Below are 21,371 nucleotides of genomic sequence, written 5' to 3'. Positions count from 1 at the left end.
CAGAAACCGTCAAAATAAACAATCGGCACAAATTCACGATCATTCCAAACACGACCCACACCAAGGACCTCACTGCCAGAATTTTACGATGTTGCCCCCACAATAAAGAAAAAAGTCTTTACCTTTATACTAAATTCTCACATTTTAAGCAAAAGAAAAGAGGGGTCGCTACATGAGGCATATAATTATGAAGACTGAATGAATCAGTCACAACAGTTTTCCAGTTATAACAAATGCCACGGCTCACGTGAAAAAGTTAAGTTTATGGAGCAAAGATACAATTAAAATGAAGAGGCAGTTTTCTCCACCAAAAAAAGATGAAACTATTGATTCCCCCAAAACAGTAAGAAAAAAGAGGTTAATGGTGCTCTATGGTTAGGAGAAAGAAAATGTAGCTGCACTGTCTTTTGGGTGGGACACCCACTTGCTCAGAAGAGAGGCTGTCCAAAATTTACTATTTTTAAAGAGCCAAGGGCACATAAGGCAAAGACACATCTTGGGTTCTGTCCTCACGCATGGGAGCAGTAAGGTGGCACACTAGGTCCTCAGAGCTTTGGTAAAAGGCCTTTCAAGAGGGCAGATGGGCAGGGGCTTTGGGAGGTGGGGCCTCACACTAAGGAAAAAAGGGGCAAAGGGAGGAGGAAAGTGGATCCTGAGGCAGGCAAGGGTAGCTACACAGGAAGGGGTTTTGCAGGGAAGGGAGAGAAAAAGGAGTATGAACTACTGTTGATCGCTGCCTGGAGAAAAAAATGTCAAGTGTGTTTCTACTTGGATGAGAGGGGTGAAGTGCAGAAAAGGGCCAGAGTAGGTAAAGCTGTCGCTCCAAAGCTACCAGGGGCTGGCACCAGGTATTTAGAAATCCAGGTCAAATTGTTGGGGGCGGGGGGAGGTGTACACGGACAGCAAGGAAATACCGTGTGAGAGATAATACGGGGTGAGTTCAATTTCCCAGCACATGGCTATCAGAGACCAGGAGGAAGCCCTGGTTGTGTAGATAAAAGAACACAGAAAGAGGGTCCCCTGGAGCCGAGGAGGAGGAGGAAGATGAAGGTATGGGTTGGGGAGGCAAGCTGGGGAGACTGGGAGGGGCCTGGAGGTGGCCAAAGAATGGAAGCAGGGACCATGAGAAGCCTAGTGCGGGAGGCCTGGGGCTGGGGGCAGCTGGGGACAGCTGGGGGCAGCTAGGTGCCTGGGCCAGGAAGAGACTGGGACAGCTGTGCGGGGAGGGAGGCCAGGAGGCAAGATCCCCACAGACTTGGAGGAGCTCCACTCAGCAGCACCCAGGATGTGAGTGCCTGGTCTTGAGGGAGTAATTACCAGAGGCTAGGAATCAGTTGTGGGCTGGGGGGCGCTCAGGGGCTAATGGAGGGTGTGTGCGCCGGGTCCGAGGGGACTAACTAGGCTCTCTCAAGGAAGAAATCCTGGGAGGAGGGCCTCAGGGTTTGAGGATCTCTGGAACTTTGGAAAGGGGAGGGGAGGAGGACTGTCTCAGGTCTGAGATAATTTGACATGGGCCCAGACTCGGGTAGGGTCCCAAGTCAGGAGAAACCAGTGGAGAGCTCTTCAGGGTCTGAGAGGGACTGTAGGGGTGGGGGTGGGGGGGCTGATCTCAGGGCGACAAGTCCTGGGGAGGAAGGACTCAGGTCTGAGGGTGGCCAGTCACGGGGGGGCTTCCGGATCCCAGGCAGGCCGGTCACGGGCTTCGAGTCTGGGACAGTGTTCAGGATCTGCCAGGAGCTGCTCCCGACAGGCTCCGGTGTGAGGGGCAGGTCAGGGCTGGGGCTTGGAGAGTGTGAGACACCAGCTGGGCAGGTCCCGAGGGGTGAAGCGCCTGGTGCAGGAGGCCCGGCGGCGAGGGCCTGGTCCGCGGCTGCGGGCTCGAGAAGCCGGGGGCGGGCACGGCCCGTGAGCGCCGCGAGGAGGCCCGCGGGCCCCGGCCGGCCCGGCCCGGCGCTCACCTGCAGCACCACCTCTACGTCGTACGAGTTCCCCTTGCTCTTCTGGTGGCCGCGGAACTTGGAGCCGCTGTAGAGCAGGCTGGTGGCCACGCCGGGCTGCTGGGTGTTGATGGGCGGCGGCGGGATGAGCGAGGCCGCGGAAGCGGCCGAGGCACCGGCCGGCGGGGGACACTCGGTGCGGACCGGCATCGCGGGGTCCCCCGGAGCCAGGGCTGGGGGGAGGGGGAAAGGAACCGCCGCCGCCGCGCGGGAGCCGAGGGGGGTGGCAGGGAGGGAGGGGCCGGGGCGCGCACGCGCGGGGTGGGGGCGGAGGGGGGACCACCCGCCCGCTGCCTGCGGACCAAGCGCTCCGGCTGCCACCGGGACCCCGGGACCTGCGAGCAGGGCCTCCCTGTCCTGAGCTGAGTCCCCCTCCCCACTTGCCCTCGCACACACACCACCCTTTCGATTGGCTCAGGCGCGCCGGGGGGGAGGGAACAGGCTCACGCGGCGCTTCCACCCATTGGCGGGCGGAGAAAACACGTGGCGGGGTGTGCGAGGGGTCCTCTGGGACTTGTAGTCTTCTTCCCGAGGCGCGGCGTGGAGGGGGCGGGGCGAGGTGCGTTTGTGATGCTGATTGACTGGGGGTGTGCCAGGAGGCGCGCAGGAGCGACGGCGCGCCGCTGGTGTCAAGCAGAAGATGGCGGCGTCCAGGGGAGGCTGAGGGCTCTGGGGAGGTTGTGAGAGGTTTCCGTACAACCGGAGCGTGCGGCTTTGGGAGTCCCTTCGCTCAGTTTCCTGCTCTCAGGTTTCCCGCCGGTTGTCCCCCCAGGCTCTCGGGCGCGATGTGGAGGAGCTGCCTCCGGCTGCGGCACGCCGGGCGCCGCCTCCTGAACCGGCCCCGGGCTGCCCTCACCGCGTCCGCGGGGCGGGAGCCAAACCCACTGACCCCTTCTCGGGCCTACGCGCCCCCAACAGGTGAGGGAGGCCAGGGCACATTCTCTTTGGGCCTGGGCCCGAGACGGACTAAGGTGGGCTGAGGGATTCGGCTGTGTAGGGCGGGGTCATCGAGGCAGGGCTCAGGCTCCTGAGGTTACTCAGTTCAGTGGGGTCCTGCTATGGATCGGGGAAAACAGGCGGCCAGGCGAGGGCACACATCGCGTCGCTGCGTGAGACAGTAGTTGCCATTAGGGACGTGCAGTTTTTCTCAAAGCTTATGGGGTTTTTTTTCCAATGAGGAAAGCAAATAGCATTCTTGTTCGCAGACAGGGAAGTTCAGGTTCTTAGATCAGGACCACACCAAGGTCACAGAACAGACTCAGAAGTTTTTGGAGGACGACGGTCAGTCTGATCTTTTTCTGTGTACCCATGGCTGGGCATCCTGGAACCGGGGCATTCAATGGGTATTCAGTCTTCCATCCTGGACAATTTCTCTGCAGGTTCCGTGGCCCTGGGTCCCACTGTCCTACCACAGTCCCAGCAGTTTCTTCTAAGGAGTTGACCCTGCTGCCTCCTTTCACTCCTGACTGATAAGGCCTAGAAGGTAGTAACACTCACTGATTCTGGGAAGAGGTTTTAGGGTAAGAGAGGGAATGGTTCCCTTAAATGAGTGCAGATAGTAACACTCTTTAGTTAGTTTTTCTGTGCTGACAGCTGGAGGCATGGTGGTCTTCAAGGTAGGTGAGGTCCTACCTAATCATCACTGTCACTATAGTTCACTGCAGGTTATAATAGTCTGATTAAACAACAGTGTATGATACTCTGTGATAAGGGAAATACAAAGAAACTGTGACAACATAAAGAAGCACCTACTCTCATCTTGAGGATTTTGAGGGTCTGGAAAGGATCTTGGATGAAAGGACGTTTCAGCTGAGTCTTTTTAAAAAATATTTTATTTATTTATTTGACAGAGACAGAGCAAGAGAGGGAATACAAGCAGGGCGTGTGCAAGAGGGAGAAGCAGGCTCCCCACTGAGCAGGGAGCCCGATGCAGGACCTGATCTCAGGACTCTGGGATCGTGATCTGAGCTGAAGGCAGACGCTCAGTGACTGAGCCACCCAGCCTCCCCTCAGCTGAGTCTTGACAGATAAGTTAGAGTTCAGTGGAGAAGAGGAGGAAGAGTGTGGGGTGGACAGAACAAGTTCAGAGGTGACAGCAGGGTGTGAGAGACCTTGCTGTGACATTATTTACTTCAGAAAATCTAGAACTCTACAGACAGTTTGACATTGTGGCAGAAGTACAGACCTGGGGTCTAATGCTGCCTGGAGGTACAGCGTGATCTTGGGCACTGGACTGCTTCCTTTGGGCCTCATTTTCCTCTGTGGGTTGAAGGACCAGGTTGCCTATGAGGGTCCTGTTAAGTTTCATAATTTTATATACATGGGGGAGAGAGCTGGATGCAGCAAGGAGCTGACATTTTCCCTGTGGCGATCCAAGTCGAAGGGCATGAAAGTGGGCCATGAAGAGCCAGTAAAGAGGGAGAAGGAAGGGCACTTGTGACACTGTGAGTTATAGGAAGAAATATACAGTTGATGGGGCGCCTGAGTGGCTCAGTGGGTTAAAGCCTCTGCCTTCAGCTCCGGTCATGATCTCAGGGTCCTGGGATCGAGCCCCGCATCAGGCTCTCTGCTTAGCTGGGAGCCTGCTTCCTCCTCTCTCTCTCTCTGCCTGCCTCTCTGCTGACTTGTGGTCTCTGTCTGTCAAATAAACAAATAAAATCTTTAAAAAAAAAAAAAAAGAAGAAATATACAGTTGACTCTTCAAACAACATAAGGGTTGGAATACCACTACAACCCCCCACCACTGAAAAATCACATACAACTTTTGACTCTCCCAGAACTTAATTACTAATAACCTACTGTTGAACAGAAGCATTACGGATAGCATTCGAGTAACACACATTTTGTATGTTAGATGTTTTATTATTTATAACAATAAATATATTATTATATATTTATTGTTATAAATAATATATATTATTATATAATATATTTATATGTATTATACATATAATATATATAATAATTACTATTTATTTATATTCTTTTTTTTTTTAAGATTTTATTTATTTATTTATTTGACAGACATCACGAGAGAGAGAGAGAGAGAGAGGGAAGCAGGCTCCCCGCTGAGCAGAGAGCCCGATGCGGGACTCAATCCCAGGACCCTGAGATCATGACCCGAGCCGAAGGCAGCAGCTTAACCCACTGAGCCACCCAGGCGCCCTATTTATATTCTTAAAGTAAGCTAGATACAAGAAGATCTTATTTAGAAAATAAGAATAAATCATAAGGAAGAGATCAGGAGGAAGAGAAAATAACATTTACTGTACTGTAAAAAATCCAGGTTTAAGTGGACATGTCCAGTTCCAACCAACGTTGTTCAAGGGTCAACTGTCTCTTTTGGTCTCCCTTCAGTTCCTGGCACACATCTCTCTCTCTCTCTTTTTTTTTTAAAAGATTTTTTTAAAAAAAGATTTTATTTATTTATTTGACAGAGACAAATATCACAAGTAGCAGAGAGGCAGGGGGAAGCTACCCACCGAGCAGAGAGCCCGTTGCGGGGCTCGATCCCAGGACCCCAGGATCATGACGGAGCAGGAAGGCAGACGCTTAACCGGCAGCCTTCCAGGCGCCCCTTTTTAAAGATTTTATTTATTTATTTATTTGTCAGAGAGAGAGAGAGAGAGAGCGGGCGCACAAGCAGGCAGACTGGCAGGCCGAGGCTGAGAGAAGCAGGCACCCTGCTGAGCAAGGAGCCAGATGTGGGACTTGATCCCAGGACCCTAGGATCGTGACCTGAGTTGAAAGCAGCAGCTTAACTGACTGAGCCAACCAGGCGTCTCCTGGCACACATCTCTTAAAACCCTTGTAATTTACTAAGCAATAAGAGCGATGGAAGAGGTTTTTATTATAATATTTGGTCTTTTGTCCTAAAATTGCTCCAGAGATATAAAGTTGAAAGCAGTATCTTATTCATAAGCCTCTTTCAACCACACCTGAGGTTATGAAAATGAGGTGGCTTTTGGAAAGCACCTAAGGATTGGGGCTGGTTGCCAGGGGAACCAACCACAAGATGAGAGGTTTGGTACTTTTAGGCCTACCCCCTGACCTCTGAGGAGGGGAGAAGGGCTGGAGAGATTGACTTGATTGCTAGTGGCCTGTGATTTAATCAATCATGCCTATATTATAAAGCCTCCATAAAAATCCCTGAACTTCGGGGTTCAGAGAGCTTCAGGGGTGGCAGACACTTGGAGATGCTGGAAGAGTAGCATGCTTTTCTCAAAGCTTGCTACTTCTCTCAGAGAAGGCACGGAAGCTCCACACCCTTTCCCCTATACCTTGCCCTGCACATCTCTTCATGTGGCTGATCCTGAGTTACATCCTTTTATAATGAGCTGGTAATCGAGTAAGTTAAGTATTTATCTGAGTTCTCTGAGCTGTTCTGGCAAATTCATCAAACCTGAGGAGGGGTTCTGGGAGCTTCTGATTTATAGCCAGCAGTCGGAAGCATAGGAGACCACCTGGGCTTGTGGTTGGCATCTGAAGGGAGCAGGAAATGCAGTTTTGTGGGACTGAGCCCTTAACTTGTGGCATCTGATGCTATCTCCAGGCAGATAGTGTCAGAACTTCACTGAATTGTAGGACACCAGCTGTTGGGTGGCAAACCCCCCAGAAGTTTGGAGCAGATAGTGTCTGTGTGAATGCATAAAGGAAAATGAGTTTCCTTTACAACATCCTGAGAAGGTACAACATGGCCAAAGGGGACATGTGCAAAGTTCACTGAAATTGGCATAGGCAGAGCGTTCATTTGGATCAGTGGTGCCATTTCCTGTTACTATGGCACGCAATCTACCATCTCTGTTTCCTTTCTACTGCAGACTTTACTACTTTAGGCTCTTGGAAGTAGCTGGCACGTGGAAGGTAGTTAAACATGAAAGAGAAGAGGAAATAAGAATGAAGCCCAGTGGGAGAGAGGTACATGAAACCAGGCCTGTGAGTGCACTGCAAAGACACTACCACTGAGATTCTGTTAGTCTTGGGAATGGTGGAATATTAAACCCAAGTGGGGGCCTTCTCCATGAAGACTCTGGCAGGCAGCTTGAACTTGGCTCCTTAGGAATGGCCATGCCAGTGAAGGTTGTCTGAAGAGGAGGGGTTTGGGAAAGGGTTGCTGGGGTGTTAGAGGAGATTTTGCAGCAAGGAGGCCTGTTGGAGGGTATGTGGTGGTCCAGCTCTGTACCAGTTGTCAGAGATCCATCAGCTGGTTTAGAGGAGAAGGTGTTTGGAGAGGCTGTATGTCTGGCTGAGTGCAACACCCAGTGAAGCCAAGGCTGGAAGTCTTGTCTCTGTTTTCACATTGTCACCTGGACAAGTCATTTGGCTTCTCAGAGTCTCTACTGCCTCAGAGGCATTACTTGGCCTGTCTTCATAGAGTGATTGTGTTGTGTTGAGGGAAATTCTGTAGGGTGGCAAACCCCCCAGGTGTTTGGAGGGTTTTTTCAAATAAAGTTTTATTGGAACACAGCCATGCCCATTCATTTTCATGTCATCTCAGGCTACTTTAACTACTGAGTATAGTAGTTGCCCAGTAATGTTATGTTATGTTATGTTATGGCCTGCCAAGCCTAAAATATTTACTCTGGCTCTTCATGGAAAAAGTTGGCCAACCCCTCCTCAGGATGGGTAGAACACCTTGGGAAAAAAAACCGTGCTTAGCCATTTAGCTCATTTATATTAATTGCTGGGGCAGATGCATTTGCCCCAAATAGTTTCTTAACAGCTTCATTGAGATTCAGTTCACTTATAGCTTACTCATTTAAAACATATAATTCAGTGGTTTTCAGTATATTCACAGAGTTGTACAACTGTCACCATAATTCTAGAACACTTTGATCACCCCAAAAGCACCCCTGTACCGTTTAGCTATCATCGTTCCTCCCTGCAGGCCCTGGACAACCACTATTTTACATTCTGTCTCTATAGATTTCCCTAGTTCAGACGTTTCATAAATGGAATTGGTCCTTTCTGGCTGGCTTTCTTACAATGATTTTGGCAAGGTTTATCCAATCGTAGTGTGTATCAGTACTCCATTGTTTTTCATAGCTGAGTGATATGCCATCATATTGCCATATGACATCTTATTTATCCATTCATCCACTGATGAACATTTGGATTGATTCCCTCTTTTGGCTATTCTTTTTTTTTTTTTAAGATTTTGTTTATTTATTTGACAGACAGAGATCACAAGTAGGCAGAGAGGCAGGTGGGGGCACGGGGAACCGGGCTCCCTGCTGAGCATAGGGCCTGATGCCAGGCTTGATCCCAGGACTCCACTGAGCACCCAGGCGCCCCTCTTTTGGCTATTCTGAATGCTGCCATAAACATTTGTGTACAAGTTTTTATGTGGGCATAAGTTTTTTTTTTTTTTATTTGTGGTGTTTTGGGTTGCATATGTTTTCATTTCTCATGGATCCATAATTGCTGGTCACTTGGTAACTGACTTTCTGAGGAACTGCCACACTTCCCCAGGGTTTAACTGACATGCTCTTCCAGTTTGCATTTCCACCAGCAGTGTATGAAAGTTCCAATTTGTTCACATCCTTGCCAGCACTAGTTATCTGGGTTTTTTAATATTATATTATTACAGCCATCCCAGTGGGTATGAAGTTTCTCCTGGTTTTGTTTTGGTTTCCCTGATGATTATGACATCCAGCACATCTTTTCATGTGCTTATTTTATATATTTTCTTTGAAGAAATCTCTGTTCAGATTCCTTAAACAGTTTTTAATTGGGTGTCCTCTTATCGTTGGGTTGTGAGAGTTCTTAAAATGAAGAATTTTGATCCTTGAAAACAGTTGGAGACGCCCTAGGATTATGGATGGAGGGATGCCCTAAATCAAATGTAGCTTTAAGACTTAAGGCCCACCAGATGGCACTGTTTAAAAAGATAAAGGTGTTGAGACTGTTTGGAGAGGACACTTCCTCTGTTCTTGGTGCACTGTGGGAGTCGTAGTTCTGAGGCTTTCAGTCTTTCCAAAGCAAAGGCCAGGCGAAAATTGAGGCTGGCACAAAGATCACTTGCTGGTCTGTGAAGCCTGGGACGGGAGGAGGACCAGGTTTTTTGAGTTGTTTTCTGCTTCTCTGCTTAAATAGCCTGTTTTCTTGGGGCCAGCTTTTAACATTCAGCACTTTTTCATGTACGTGTTTCTTTGTATCTTCGTAGTCCACACCTAAAAGGCACCGAGTGTGTTTTTGCCACTGAAACAGATGTTCTATAAATGGACTGATTCATACTGATAATAGACCTGAGTTCTGTGTGAGCCCACAAGGCTAGTCTGTTGATTTCATCTTTTAAAAGATGAGGTTCCTGTTGCTGTCAGCTCATCCCATGTTCACTGAGAACATGGGTGTTTCAAGGTTCCTGGTCTCATGATTTATCTTACATGACCCAAGGCCTTTGAGGGCCCAGGTGAAGAAAGTTGTTGGGAGCCATGGATTCCACCAAATGAATTTTCCAGATCCTGGCCTTGTTTGCCTCTGTGAATCCCTAACTTGACTGTGAGTCCCTAACTTGACTGCTTCCAGATCCTGGCCTTGTTTGCCTCTGTGAGTCCCTAACGTGAGTCCCACACTGTGACCTACCCAGCCCCTCCCCCAGATTTGGCCCCCACCCCCCTCCCTGGGCATCTCTACCCATCTTCTGCAGGGTAACTACAGTCTTGTCCTCCCGACGGTGCTTTTAGTTCTCCAAACTCTCGTACTCTCGTGAGGCTAAGGACCTTTGTGAAAGCTGTTTCTTCTGCTAGAAATGCCTTCCACACACACATCCCTCCAAGAAACAAATCCATCCAGGCAGATTGGCTAACTCCTGCCTCTCCATCTGGTCTCAGATGAAATCTGAGCACTTGGAGGTCTTCCTTTAGCCCATGGTGAGATCAGGCTTTCCTGCCTGTTGTGTGTTTCCAGTGATCCTCGGGACTTTGGCCTTCAGTGACTTTATTGTTTGCCTGGTTTACCATTCGCTTCCCAGTAGACAGGAAGTGCCTTGAGGGCAGGGACGAGCTTTGGTTCCAATCCCCAGGACTTACCCCACTTCTGGAACAGGATCAGTACTCACTGAAGTTTGTTCCAAGGCCAGAGTTTGCACCTCCATGTATCCACTGCATTCAGCAGAGCACCTGTCTGAAACAGGCCCCATGGGGTGCCTGCCCTCTTCAGAGGCCCTACAGCCTTTGTGGCCCTTTTGCCTGGGGCTATCCTTTCTTTTCACAGGGTATACTGCTGTTTGGAGCAATTTTGGTTGACCCATCCTGGCCCTTCTTTCCTTTGCACTCCCTTCTGTTTTTTCCCTCTTAATCAGGCATAGAGGGGGACCTGGCCAGGACAGAGGAACCAAGGGCTGACATGCAAAGCAGAGGGAAAAAAAAGACTTCCCTCGTGGGACACCTCAGTATCCCAGCCGCTTTAGGTTCTGCCCGTGCTATTAGTTTCTGCCCGGAATCTGGGTCTCTTGGGCCCATCTCCCAGGGCTGAGTCCAGCCGTATGCTAGAATGCTCTCCACTGGCACTTCCTGCCAATGGGGCCAGATCCTTCCCCCAGCGGTGATGAGTCAGCTTCCACAGCTCTTCCGGCTTCCTGCCTGGTCTGGCTCTGGACACGTTGCCTAGCTAGGGCACTGGAGAACATACTGGATGTGGTCCGGGTGCCTCAGTCCAGGCTTCCAAGCCTATGCAAAGAGGCCTCCAGATTTGTGTCTCATCCACTATCTGAATGTGACCAGGTGGCACATGAGCTTGGGGCATGAACTTGGTGCGTTCAAAAACACCAGGATGTTTTGAACTTTCCGTTTCCGTGTCAAACTCGGGAGAGAATCACTATGACGATTTCATATAAAGGTGGCAAGTCATGTTATAATAATACAGTATCATCTTGGGGGCCAGATCCTATCAGTTTTTTTTTTCCTTCTGAGCATTTACATAAAGATAGTGATTTTTAACGTTTTTATTGACAGATTCCATATACTTAGAATAGTACCTGGCATGTGGTAGACATGCAATTTTTTTTTTTGCTGGAAAACAGTTGGGGCCTTTGTTTAGTAAAGCACAGCTGTGGAAATGCAATTTGGGGCCCTCTTTGGGGAAAGTATCAATGATCGAGCACGAGACTAATGAAAAAACTGATGTGCTGGGGAAAACGGAAAAAACACCATGTTTTCACTTCAGCATGGTTTTTGTTCTTTGGGTTTTTGGGTTTGTTTTTTTCCCCCAAAGCATTAAAAATGAGTGAATCTCCTCCCCCTCCCCATGCTACATCAGTATTTCCAGCAAGTGACTTTCATCAAGGACCCAATGGCTCTTGGTACCCAGTGATTTTGTGACAGAACGAACAAGTGAGTGAGGCAAGGTTTTGTGTTGACCGCAAATGTCGCGGCCAGGTTATGGTTTTTAGCTTCCAAAATGTGACCTAGTTGTTCTTTATTAGTAAGAGGAGTCTGCGTAATTTCCTTAGGAGGCACGCTTAGTTTTAAGCCCTCCAAGTAGAAGAGGAGAGATTTGTTTACATTTTCGTAGAAGGTTATATTCAAGGTATTTTCAGATCTCACAGGCCGTGTATTTCCCCCTTTCTTAAAGGAAATGTTTGGAGCTTCTATTGAATACACAGACATGCTGGTTAATTAGGTTAATTAATTGGGTAGAGAGGATGAGAGATGCTCCTGGGATCTCTCCCCACTTCCTGTGTGCCACCCACGTGCACACACATGTCCACACTGGCTTTCCTCTCGTGCCTGTCTCAGAGGCATCATATTCTTCCTCAGAATAGGTCTCTGGCTTTCTCGGACTCAGACACCATCTTTGGACTGGGGCACATTGTTCTGGCATGGGGGCTGTGCTGGTGGGGGTAGTGTGTGGTGGGGAGAGCCTGCCTAGAAATTAAAGCGGAAGGTGCTAGAAAAATCTGTCATGTCAGATAGTCTGTGGCTTCGAGATGCTTTGCGATCAGACTGTCCCTGGGCTCAGGGGCCAACAGGGGCCCGACCAGTGCATCCTGTCCCTCCCTCATCCCTGCGGAGTAAATGCCCTCCTCCCCCCAGCTTTAATCAGGAGCCGTTGATTATGCTGTGTAGAGTAGGGCAGACCTTGAATAGTGATATGAAAATCAAGCCAATCAATCAGCATTAGCAGTAATGACACAAGCTGGTCTTGTCACTTCCTGAGCTGTCTCGATGTTATTTTAAATTGCCTTTTTGGAAAATCTCTTTTACAGAAAGGAAGAGGTTTTATCAGAATGTCAGCATCACACAGGGTGAAGGTGAGTGAAATTTTGACTGCCTCTTTTTCTTTCTTCTTTTGTGTGTGTGTGTGTGTGTGTGTGTGTGTGAATGGGTAGCGACATTTTTCATCTAGCTGGTTTCAGCAGTGAGATTACCCTGCGTGCTTTTGTTGGGTAGGTTTCTGTAAGCCCTCCGTGAAGGGACTCACGGTGTCTTTGTCCGCACCGATTCAAGTAGCTAAATATAGCAGTGGTCACTCGATTCCACTTAACAATCCCTGAGAGGTTTTCATTTGATCTTTCAAGGTGGCTTTGAGATAAACCTGGACCACAGGAAGCTGAAAACTCCCCAAGCCAAGCTCTTTACTGTCCCCAGCGAGGCCCTGGCCATCGCGGTGGCCACTGAATGGGACTCCCAGCAGGACACCATCAAGTTCTACACCATGCACCTGGTAACAAGTTCCTGAACCTCTACCCCAATGCCCACGGCTGGCTTCCTAGGGTACCTGGCAAAAATCGAGACTCCTTTCCAAATTTGGATAAGGGCCTTGGGGATGAACCCCTGTCATGCTCCCCTCCTTGGACATGCTGACCATTCCCTGCCCGACCCCCTGAGGTTCCCCTGCTCAGAACACTGTCCTGGGTAGCTGGTTCCTCCTCTGGTCTCAGGACAGGTGTCACCTTCCCTGGCTGCCCAGCTCTCTTATTTGCTGTCACGCCACCTGTTCATTTCTTTTGCCAACACATACGCAGTTGATAATTGTCCATTTGACGTTTGCACACTCAGCCTGTCTCTTCTGCTGCCTAGTGAGCCCAGAAGGGCAGGGCCACGTCTGTCTCACTAGCACATAGCCAGCCCCTCGCTTGAGGCTCAGTGGCACTCAGTATTGGTTGAGCGCAGGAACGCCTAGGGCCAGGGACTGAGGTGAAACAGCTCCTCTTAGAGCGAGCCATCCATACACACATGGGTGGGTATGGGCAGGCTGGAGCAGGAGCTGGCTAAACTCTTCGGGTTGGGGCTCTGCGGCTTCTAGACCGCCACCTTGGGTGAGCTACTGCGCCTTCTCAGCCCTGCGATCCCCATCTGTGAAAGGTGAGCACATTGGTCAGGACGGATGGTGTGACACTGGGAAACCTTTGGCTTGATTCCTGGCATAGAGTGAGCACTCAGTCAACCCTGGGAGCAGTGCTGTCATCCTGGTCATTCCCATGCTCAGCCTTGACATTCAGACCCAGCCAGGCGTCCTCGGCATCTTCAGAGCCTGCTGCGGGGCTGGCCTGCTCCGTCGGGTGTCTGAGGAAATGCGGATGACATGGCCATAAACTAATTGTCTTAGTACCGAAGCAGCCTTGCTGGGAAAGTCACCCTGCTTCTGGTTTAGCTCATTTGTTCCGCTGACTTCCTTCGACTTCAGTACAACAACAGTACCTCCTCCAAAGGGTGTCTCGAGGGTTCAGTGAAATACAGCAGAGCCTGGGGGTGGAGAGCACGAGACCTGGGGGAGGCTTGTTACTCCTGGGTGACTGTGAGACTCCCCTGGGTCCACGGGCTGTCATCGTGTTTGGAAGGGAGCCAAGCTGTCACAGGCACTCCGTAGATGGGCTACAGCTCAGGTTGTGGAGATACTGGGGGTCGAGGGCTTCCGTTGGGCTCCATCACTCCCGGTGTGGTGCTGTCTGGGTTCTCCGTGTTGCCGTGGGTCGGAGGCAGTATCCATCTGGAGCACGGTGCCTTTGCCTGGGCCCCAGTGGTGGTGACAGGGCTTCTGGCCTCTTGCTTCAGACCACACTGTGCAACACATCTTTAGACAACCCTACCCAGCGAAACAAGGACCAGCTGATCCGTGCAGCTGTGAAGTTTCTGGACACCGACACTCTCTGGTAATTGACATTTAGATGGGCATTCCCCTGGGATTGAGCGGGTCCCCTGGGCCACTTGCCTCATTTGCCCAGACCATTATCAGCGGAAGGAGAGGCAGACCCTTTTCCTTTATCTCCCAGGGCAGGGAGGCGGTCTGCCTTACATCACCACTTAGCTGCCCCGCAGCTCCTCCTCAAGCTGTCACCTGGTCAGAGCACCAGGCGCTCCTCTCCTGCACCCTGGCAGCTGTCCCTGGGTCTGGGCCGGGGTTCTCTGGTAGCATATGCAGCTCTTGCAGATTCCAGGACCAAGGGGATCACTTGCCAGCCCCCAGCAGGGACCTCCAGTCCTGGACTTCCGCCCATCCTCACGGAGGCATCCTTGTCCTCACTTGTCCGCTTGGACACGGGGATGGTCAGTGGGTGATGTCAGGAGCTGGCTTCTTCCACTTCTGAATTCTCCCCTCGTGTCTAGGTTCTTTAGCTAACTGGTCAGTGGTGGTGAGGGGAAGTTCAAGAAGTGGTCGAGCAGCCCGAGTTTGTGGCCCAGATGTTCTAGAATCCTGAGCTGCCTCACGCCCCCCTCCTCCAGCTGCCCATTTTCCTGCATACTCATGATCTCTCTCCTTCCTGTTGCACCACCACACTGCGGCTTTCCACAATGCCTACTTGTCTTGCCATCCCCTGAGGCCTTACATGCAGCTCCCCGCAGCTGACTCCCACTTCTGAGTCTCTTGGTCAAAACAAGTGGCATAGCCTGGCACCAGGTGGTGTGAGGCCCCGCTCCGGCAGCTGCATCGGGAGCCGCATGGGCTCACACGGTGTGCACAGGCAGTTTGTGGCCAAGGCACACAGTCCCTCAGAAGGGTTAGGGGATGTGGGGTGCAGTGACTGAGCTGGCACAGCACCTCGGATCAGGTGGGTGTGCATCTGGGGGTGCAGTATTAGTGTTTAGAATGGCATTGACCTAGGGCCGCAAGCCTTGGCCTGGGACATAGCGGGACATTTAGAACAGTGGTTCTCACACTCAGGCCTGCAGTAGAATCCCCTGTACGACTTGGTAAAGCACAGGTGGCTGGTCTCACCCCCAGAGGTTCCGCTTTCCGTACAGGTGGGGTGCGACCCGGGACCTGGTCTTTCTAGCAAGTTCCCAGGGAATGCTCTGCCGCTGGCCCCGAGGCTACCCTCTGAGAACTGCTGCTTTAGAAAAGGACTTGTAGAAGGCAGGGGGGTTGAGGTGGGTTATTTTGCTCTTGCCTTTTAGGTTTTTCCATTTTCTGTCACTGAATGAAGGAATTATACTTTTTTATTAATGAAGGTGATTTTTGCAATGAATTAGCTACAGGGTGGAAGAGCCAGCGACGTTAGTTGAACTGCAGAAGAACGAGTGGGACCCAATCATAGAATGGGCCGAGAAGAGGTAAGATGTGCAGCCCTGCGCGGTTGGGCAGGCTGGTGGGGTTGGGGGTCTCGCTGGGCCGCTGAAGCCCTTAGCTAGATGACTTTCTGAGTTCAGAGCATCCATGGGATTCAACAGCTCCCGGATGCTGAGGGATAGGGCCGGCCCCCTTGGGAAAAAATGCTCCTCAAATGAGCATCAGTTACCATGCACCCAATGCGCACTGTGTAGGGCTGGAGCCCCAGGCCTGCCACGATTGGCTGTGTGATCTGGGGCTGGTGACTTGAGCTTCCTCATGTGTGAGTGGACCTCCTCATCCCCACCCCTTAGCATGCTGTGAGGAGTAAACTAAGTGATGCCTAGCATCCTGCTAGGTAAAGGCCCAGATCTGGGCAGGATCATCTCTATCATTGTCACAATTGCTGCACTATTAAACTGAGTCCCAGAACAGCATGTATGATGTGTACATACATGAGGCCAAGTCTGGTAACACTGATCTACAGACATCAGTCTCCTAGGAGTTGATGATACCCCATATTTTTCCTTAGCAGAAAGATTCTTCTGTACAAAATTGCACAGACTCTTGATGTGGTGGTGAAATAAATTCAATTTCATTTCATTCCAGGGGACTTTGGGAGGGCTGCTACCTTGGTGCTACCTTGACCTCAGTATTTTGTAAGCTTACACGGAGTAGTGTTTGGCATAACATTTCTCAAAAAAGTGCTCTCTGCCTGTCTCATTTGTCCACGTTTCCCGGGTGCCCACAATGTGCCAGGTACCCTTGGGTTTTATAGTAAAAGGCACATCCGGTGCACTAAAGGAGCAAATAAAATGTAACGACAACAGTACGTGTAAGAGCTCTGAAGATACCGTGTCATTTCAGAGTCTAATGAAATATAACAATAGTGTAGGTGCCTGGAGATCTCTGCTCTGGGACAAAATTGTCCACTTTCTGTGGCACTCGAGATTCTCATCCTTAAGAGTTTACAGAACAGCTCGGCCATTTGCCGTGTTCCATTTGTACTATTAGACATTTCAGCAAGAATATTTCTAAACCAACAGGAAAAATGAGTTACACAGGAAAGAAAATTACAGAAATTGCCTTTAGTCTATTGCGTTTTTCCCGTCCTTTATATAGTTATTATTGTCCTTGAAAATGTGTCATTCTTGAAGCCAGCTCATGTCCCAGACCAAAAGCAAAGGCCTGTATGTAGTGGAGGCTTAATAAATAATTGAAAAAATGATTGGATAGTAGAGGAGACACACAAAGATTATTGTAAGGAAAATGCGGGGTGCCTGGCTGGCTCAGTCAGTGGTGTGTGTGACTTTTGATCGTGGGGTTGTGGGTTCGACCCCATGTTGGGTGTAGAGATAAAAATAAAATCTTTATGGGGTGCCTGGGTGGCACAGTTGGTTGAGCATCTGCCTTTGGCTCAGGTCGTAATCCTGGGGTCCCGGGATCTAGCCCCCTGTCAGGCTCCCTCCTAGAAGGCCAGGGGGTGTCAGCTTCTCCCTCTCCCTCTGCCTGCTGCTCTCCCTGCTTACCCTCTCTCGCTCTCTCAGTCTCCCTCTCGCTCAAATAAATAAGTGAAATCTTAAAAAAAAAAAAATCTTTTAAAAAATACTGTTGTAAGGAAATAATTTTTAAGAGGGGGAGGGGCAGAGTATCTTTTTTTAAATTTAAATTTGATTAATTAACATAGAGTGTATTATTAGTTTCAGAGGTAGAGTTCGGTAATTCATCAGTTTTATATAACACCCAGTGCTCATTACATCACATGCCCTCCTTAATGTCCATCACCCAGTTACCACATCTCCTCACCCCTTCCCCTCCAGCAACCCTCAGTTTGTTTCCTATGATTGAGAGTATCTTATGGTTTGTCTCCCTCTCTGATTTGGTCTTATTTTTTCCTCCCTTCGCCTATGTTCCTCTGTTTCTTAAATTCCACATATGAGTCAGATCCTATGGTAATTGTCTTTCTCTGATTGACTTATTTCACTTGACATAACCCTCTAGTTCTATCCAGGTTGTTGCAAATGGCAAGATTTCATTTTTGATGGCTGCATAGTATTCCATTGTGTGTATATATATCACATCTTCTTTTTTTTTTTTTTTTTAAAGATTTTATTTATTTATTTGACAGAGAGAGATCATAAGTAGGCAGAGAGGCAGGCAGAGAGAGAGGAGGAAGCAGGCTCCCGCTGAGCAGAGAGCCCGATGCGGGACTCGATCCCAGGACCCTGAGATCATGACCTGAGCCGAAGGCAGCAGCTCAACCCACTGAGCCACCCAGGCTCCCTATATATCACATCTTCTTTATCCATTCATCTGTCGATAGACATCTGAGCTCTTCCCATAGTTTGGCTATTGTGGACATTGCTGCTATAAACATTCGGGTGCACATGCCCCCTCGGATCACTACATTTGTATCTTTGGGGTAAATACCCAGTAGTGTGATTGCTGCTCTATTTTCAACTTTTTGAGGAACCTCCATATGGTTTTCCAGAGTGGCTGCACCAGCTTGCATTCCCACCAGCAGTATAGGAGGGTCTCCCTTTCTCTGCATCCTCTCCAACAGGAGAGAGAAGCTTAAGCAGGGCTTGATCTCACAACCCTGACATCATGACTTGGGTCGAAATCAAGTCAGACACTTAACTGACTGAACCACCCAGGGGCCCCAGAAAAATGATTTTTTAAAGAAATCTTCTATGTTCTCAAATACGAAAAATTTTCTTAAAGGGTTTAAAGAACAGATACTCTGTGGTTTTGATGGAGATTCTAGGCAAATGAGTTAGAATTTCAGGCAGCTGCATGGACTTTAGCTCTGCTCTGGGGCGACGGGAAATTATTAGGTCAGGAGGCCACTGACCTCAGTGGCAGCTGCTCCCAGAACCCCTAAGACTAGCCATCACGGGGCAAGTGCGTGCTCAGCAGTTGAGTACTTTGCTTCCGGGTCAGAGCTAGGCCACATGACACCATTGGTACATGCCGAAGCCTTTTCCTTTCAGATACGATGTGGAGATCAACTCTTCCACCAACATAATGGGGCCCAGCATCCCGGCCAGGACTCGGGAAGTGCTCGTCAGCCACCTGGCATCTTACAACATGTGGGCCCTACAAGGTATGCATGCTGTTTCCCGTGGGCCTGGGAGGCAGCATGATGGGCACGGGCATCCCAGGAGCACTCGAGGGGCTGGTTCTGATGCTGTCTAACCCGTCTATTCAGTCCCAGGAAGACAGCAGGCTCCCACCCCTGTAGGAGATAGCTGGCTTTTCCTTCTTCTTCAAGTCTTACTGGCCTGGCTCAAGTCACATGCCCATCTCCCCACCAGTCCCTGGACCAGGGGCTGGAGTCCTCCGACAGGCCGGGGTCAGATCAGGTGCCCCACCCCGGGCAGGAGCAGAAGAGGGATCACACCCCCAGTGGAAATCGGAATGCTCTTCGAGAAGAATGGGGAATGGATACAGAGCCGGCCAGAAAGCGCACGTCCCCTGTGACCATCGTCCCCCACCTGGCACCTCTGTACCTCTCTAGGGCTGCAGGGGCTCTCGAAGAGTAGGTCTGGCAACTACCCTGGCTTGGGGTGGGGGTGCCCTGGATCCTGATCTGGCTTGTGTCCCTGCAGGGATTGAATTTGTGGTGACCCAGCTCAAGTCCCTGGTGCTGACCTTGGCCCTGATGGACCTGCGCCTGACCGTGGAGCAGGCCGTGCTGCTGTCCCGCCTAGAGGAGGAGTACCAGGTGAGGAGCCACTGTGGCCCGAATCCTCGCCTCTCCCCAACGTGGTTCAGACTGAGGGCAGAAGTGGGGGGGGTGGGGGGGGTGGGCTAGCTAGCCCGTCTAAAATGTTTTTGTGTAGATTTGGCTTCTCTTGACTCCAACACACTTCAGAAACCAAAACTCAGGGCTCGTTAAAGTATCATCAAGAAGCAGTGATGGAATAGAATGGTAGTAAGCGCCACCGTGTTCCGACGTGCTTAGCTCTGCCCTCATCGCCTCACTGCTTCTGAAAAGCCAGGCCAGGTGGAGGCTGTTGTTATCCCCATTTTACGCAGGGGGAAACTGAGGCATGGGGTCGCAGCCCTGGCAAATGCTGGAGCCAGGGTTTAGAGCCAGGTCTAGGCGATTCCAGACCAAGGCGGTCACCGCACTCTGCGGTAGAGGTTCAGGGGTAGCTCCGGATCGTCTGCACACCTGCACGGTGGGCGCTGCCAGCTCGACGAGGAGCCATGTGCACACTCTCACAGAAGCTACGCGAAGCTTCGGCACCCTGGCTCACACTGTGGGTCATGTTGCTGGCAGAGCACACGTTGGGGGGCCGCTGTTTCTACACAAGTTTTCATTTAGTGGGTTTGAAATTAATACGGTTTTGGTACACTGTCATTTGCATTTTTTAACTCTGAGAATTATGGCGTTCTCTGCAGTCTTTTTACTGTTTTTTTTTCCTCCAACCTCAGAAGGTTAATTGCTATTACAAATGGGCTCCTAGCATGATGAAAATCCTTTTGTAATGACATTATTTCCCAAGTCCGTCTAGTCATCTGCTCAGAAAAATGCCAGGGGAAAAAACTGTTTCTCTACCGCAAAAGAGGCTAGCTCGAAACAATGAAATGGGCAGGAGCGGGTTTGTTGGGGGCCGGGGGGTGAGGGCTGTGGGAGGCAGGGAGCCAGGAAACCCGCTCTCCTGTCGGAGCTCAGTGTTTCTGTCCCGAGCCAGGCCCTCGTTCTCTGACCAAGGTTCGATCCACCACAAAACAGAGAACTTAACTGTTCCTCCAAGTATAAAATGCTCCTTCGATGACACATCAGTCACCCACATGGAGATGGTGGCTTGTGTAGCGTGGCAGATCCCGGGTGCCCGGACGGGCTGGGGCAGCTGGGCCTCTGGCCAGGGAGGGGCCAGCAGGGTCTGGCTGGAGTCCCGCTGACATCTGGACAGCCACACCGTGAGTCTGGGGCTCATCCCTCCCGTCGCCGGAGCCCTGGGGAGAGACCCCGCAAGCCTGCTCCAGCTGCAGAGCCCCGTTTTCTGGAACACCACAGCTCCCCCCGGGGAGTCTGAACTGAAGCTGCCATGTGGTCTTGGTTGATTTATTTATCCCACCCACGTAGGGGGGTGGGCACTGCAGCCCGGCCTGGTGAGGCAGCTTGCAGAAGGTGACATTTTGCAGGCAGCCTCACCCCAGCCTCGTGGGAGGAGGACAGCATGCACGTGGCATCCCCTCCAGGAAGATGTACGTGTGGTTTGGGGCCGGGCCCACCAGGCGGTTTGGGTGCTCACAGGCCCTGGGCCTGGACTGTTGCCCCCCCACCAAGCTGTCTGCGCCCCATCGGCCTGGGTGCCTGCTCTGCCCGCCCGAAGGTTCTCCCCTGTTGCCTCCCCTGAGTAGGGCTCATGTTTTGGCAAGGTCGGGCCCCAGTCCCCCTGCCCCGCCCCGCCCCAAGCCCGGCTCTGGGGATGGGATGCAACTGTGGCCGGGAGGTGCCTGGGCACCTGGCAGCCACCCAGCGGCCTGTCTTGTCCTCCGGTCAGATCCAGAAGTGGGGCAACATCGAGTGGGCGCACGACTACGAGCTGCAGGAGCTGCGGGCACGCACGGCCGCCGGCACCCTCTTCGTCCACCTCTGCTCCGAGAGCACCACGGTGAAGCACAAGCTCTTGCAGCAGTGAGCCCGGGCCCACGGGGCCCCCGGCGTTGGCGTCGCTCTGCCATGTCCCCCTGGGACCCAGAGTGGCTGCAGAGGTTGGCTCGAGTCCAGGCCCCACGCGCTTGCCCCTGCCGGCAGCAGCGAGTGAGCCGGACAAGCGGACAAGCATACAAGCGGCTTTCTCTCCAGCGGGTTTTTGTTTGTTTTATTTTTTTAAGCGTGTTTTATTAAATACCTCTCTGTCCCGGAAA

At 51.0% G+C, this 21,371-nt stretch overlaps 2 protein-coding genes across 2 annotated transcripts in view; one reads left to right on the top strand and one right to left on the bottom strand.

Moving 5' to 3' along the window:
- Nucleotides 1-2,409, bottom strand: part of GID4 (GID complex subunit 4 homolog) — a 26,795-nt gene extending 24,386 nt beyond the window's left edge. The window contains exon 1 of the mRNA XM_032320626.1: nucleotides 1,959-2,409. Within this exon, the coding sequence (XP_032176517.1) occupies nucleotides 1,959-2,147 (189 nt within the window). The 5' untranslated portion in view covers nucleotides 2,148-2,409. The remainder of the gene's footprint in view (nucleotides 1-1,958) is intronic.
- ATPAF2 (ATP synthase mitochondrial F1 complex assembly factor 2) lies at nucleotides 831-21,371 on the top strand. Its single transcript, XM_032320625.1, has 9 exons — nucleotides 831-848; nucleotides 2,770-2,915; nucleotides 12,205-12,249; nucleotides 12,517-12,662; nucleotides 13,994-14,091; nucleotides 15,410-15,490; nucleotides 18,479-18,591; nucleotides 19,097-19,212; nucleotides 21,005-21,371. The coding sequence occupies exons 2-9, from the start codon at nucleotides 2,783-2,785 to the stop codon at nucleotides 21,140-21,142; spliced, it is 870 nt and encodes a 289-aa protein (XP_032176516.1). The 5' UTR covers nucleotides 831-848; nucleotides 2,770-2,782; the 3' UTR covers nucleotides 21,143-21,371.

This window comes from Mustela erminea, chromosome 18 (genome assembly GCF_009829155.1).
Source record: "Mustela erminea isolate mMusErm1 chromosome 18, mMusErm1.Pri, whole genome shotgun sequence".
Taxonomy (NCBI): domain Eukaryota; kingdom Metazoa; phylum Chordata; class Mammalia; order Carnivora; family Mustelidae; genus Mustela; species Mustela erminea.
This window is presented reverse-complemented; position numbering and strand designations above follow the sequence as displayed.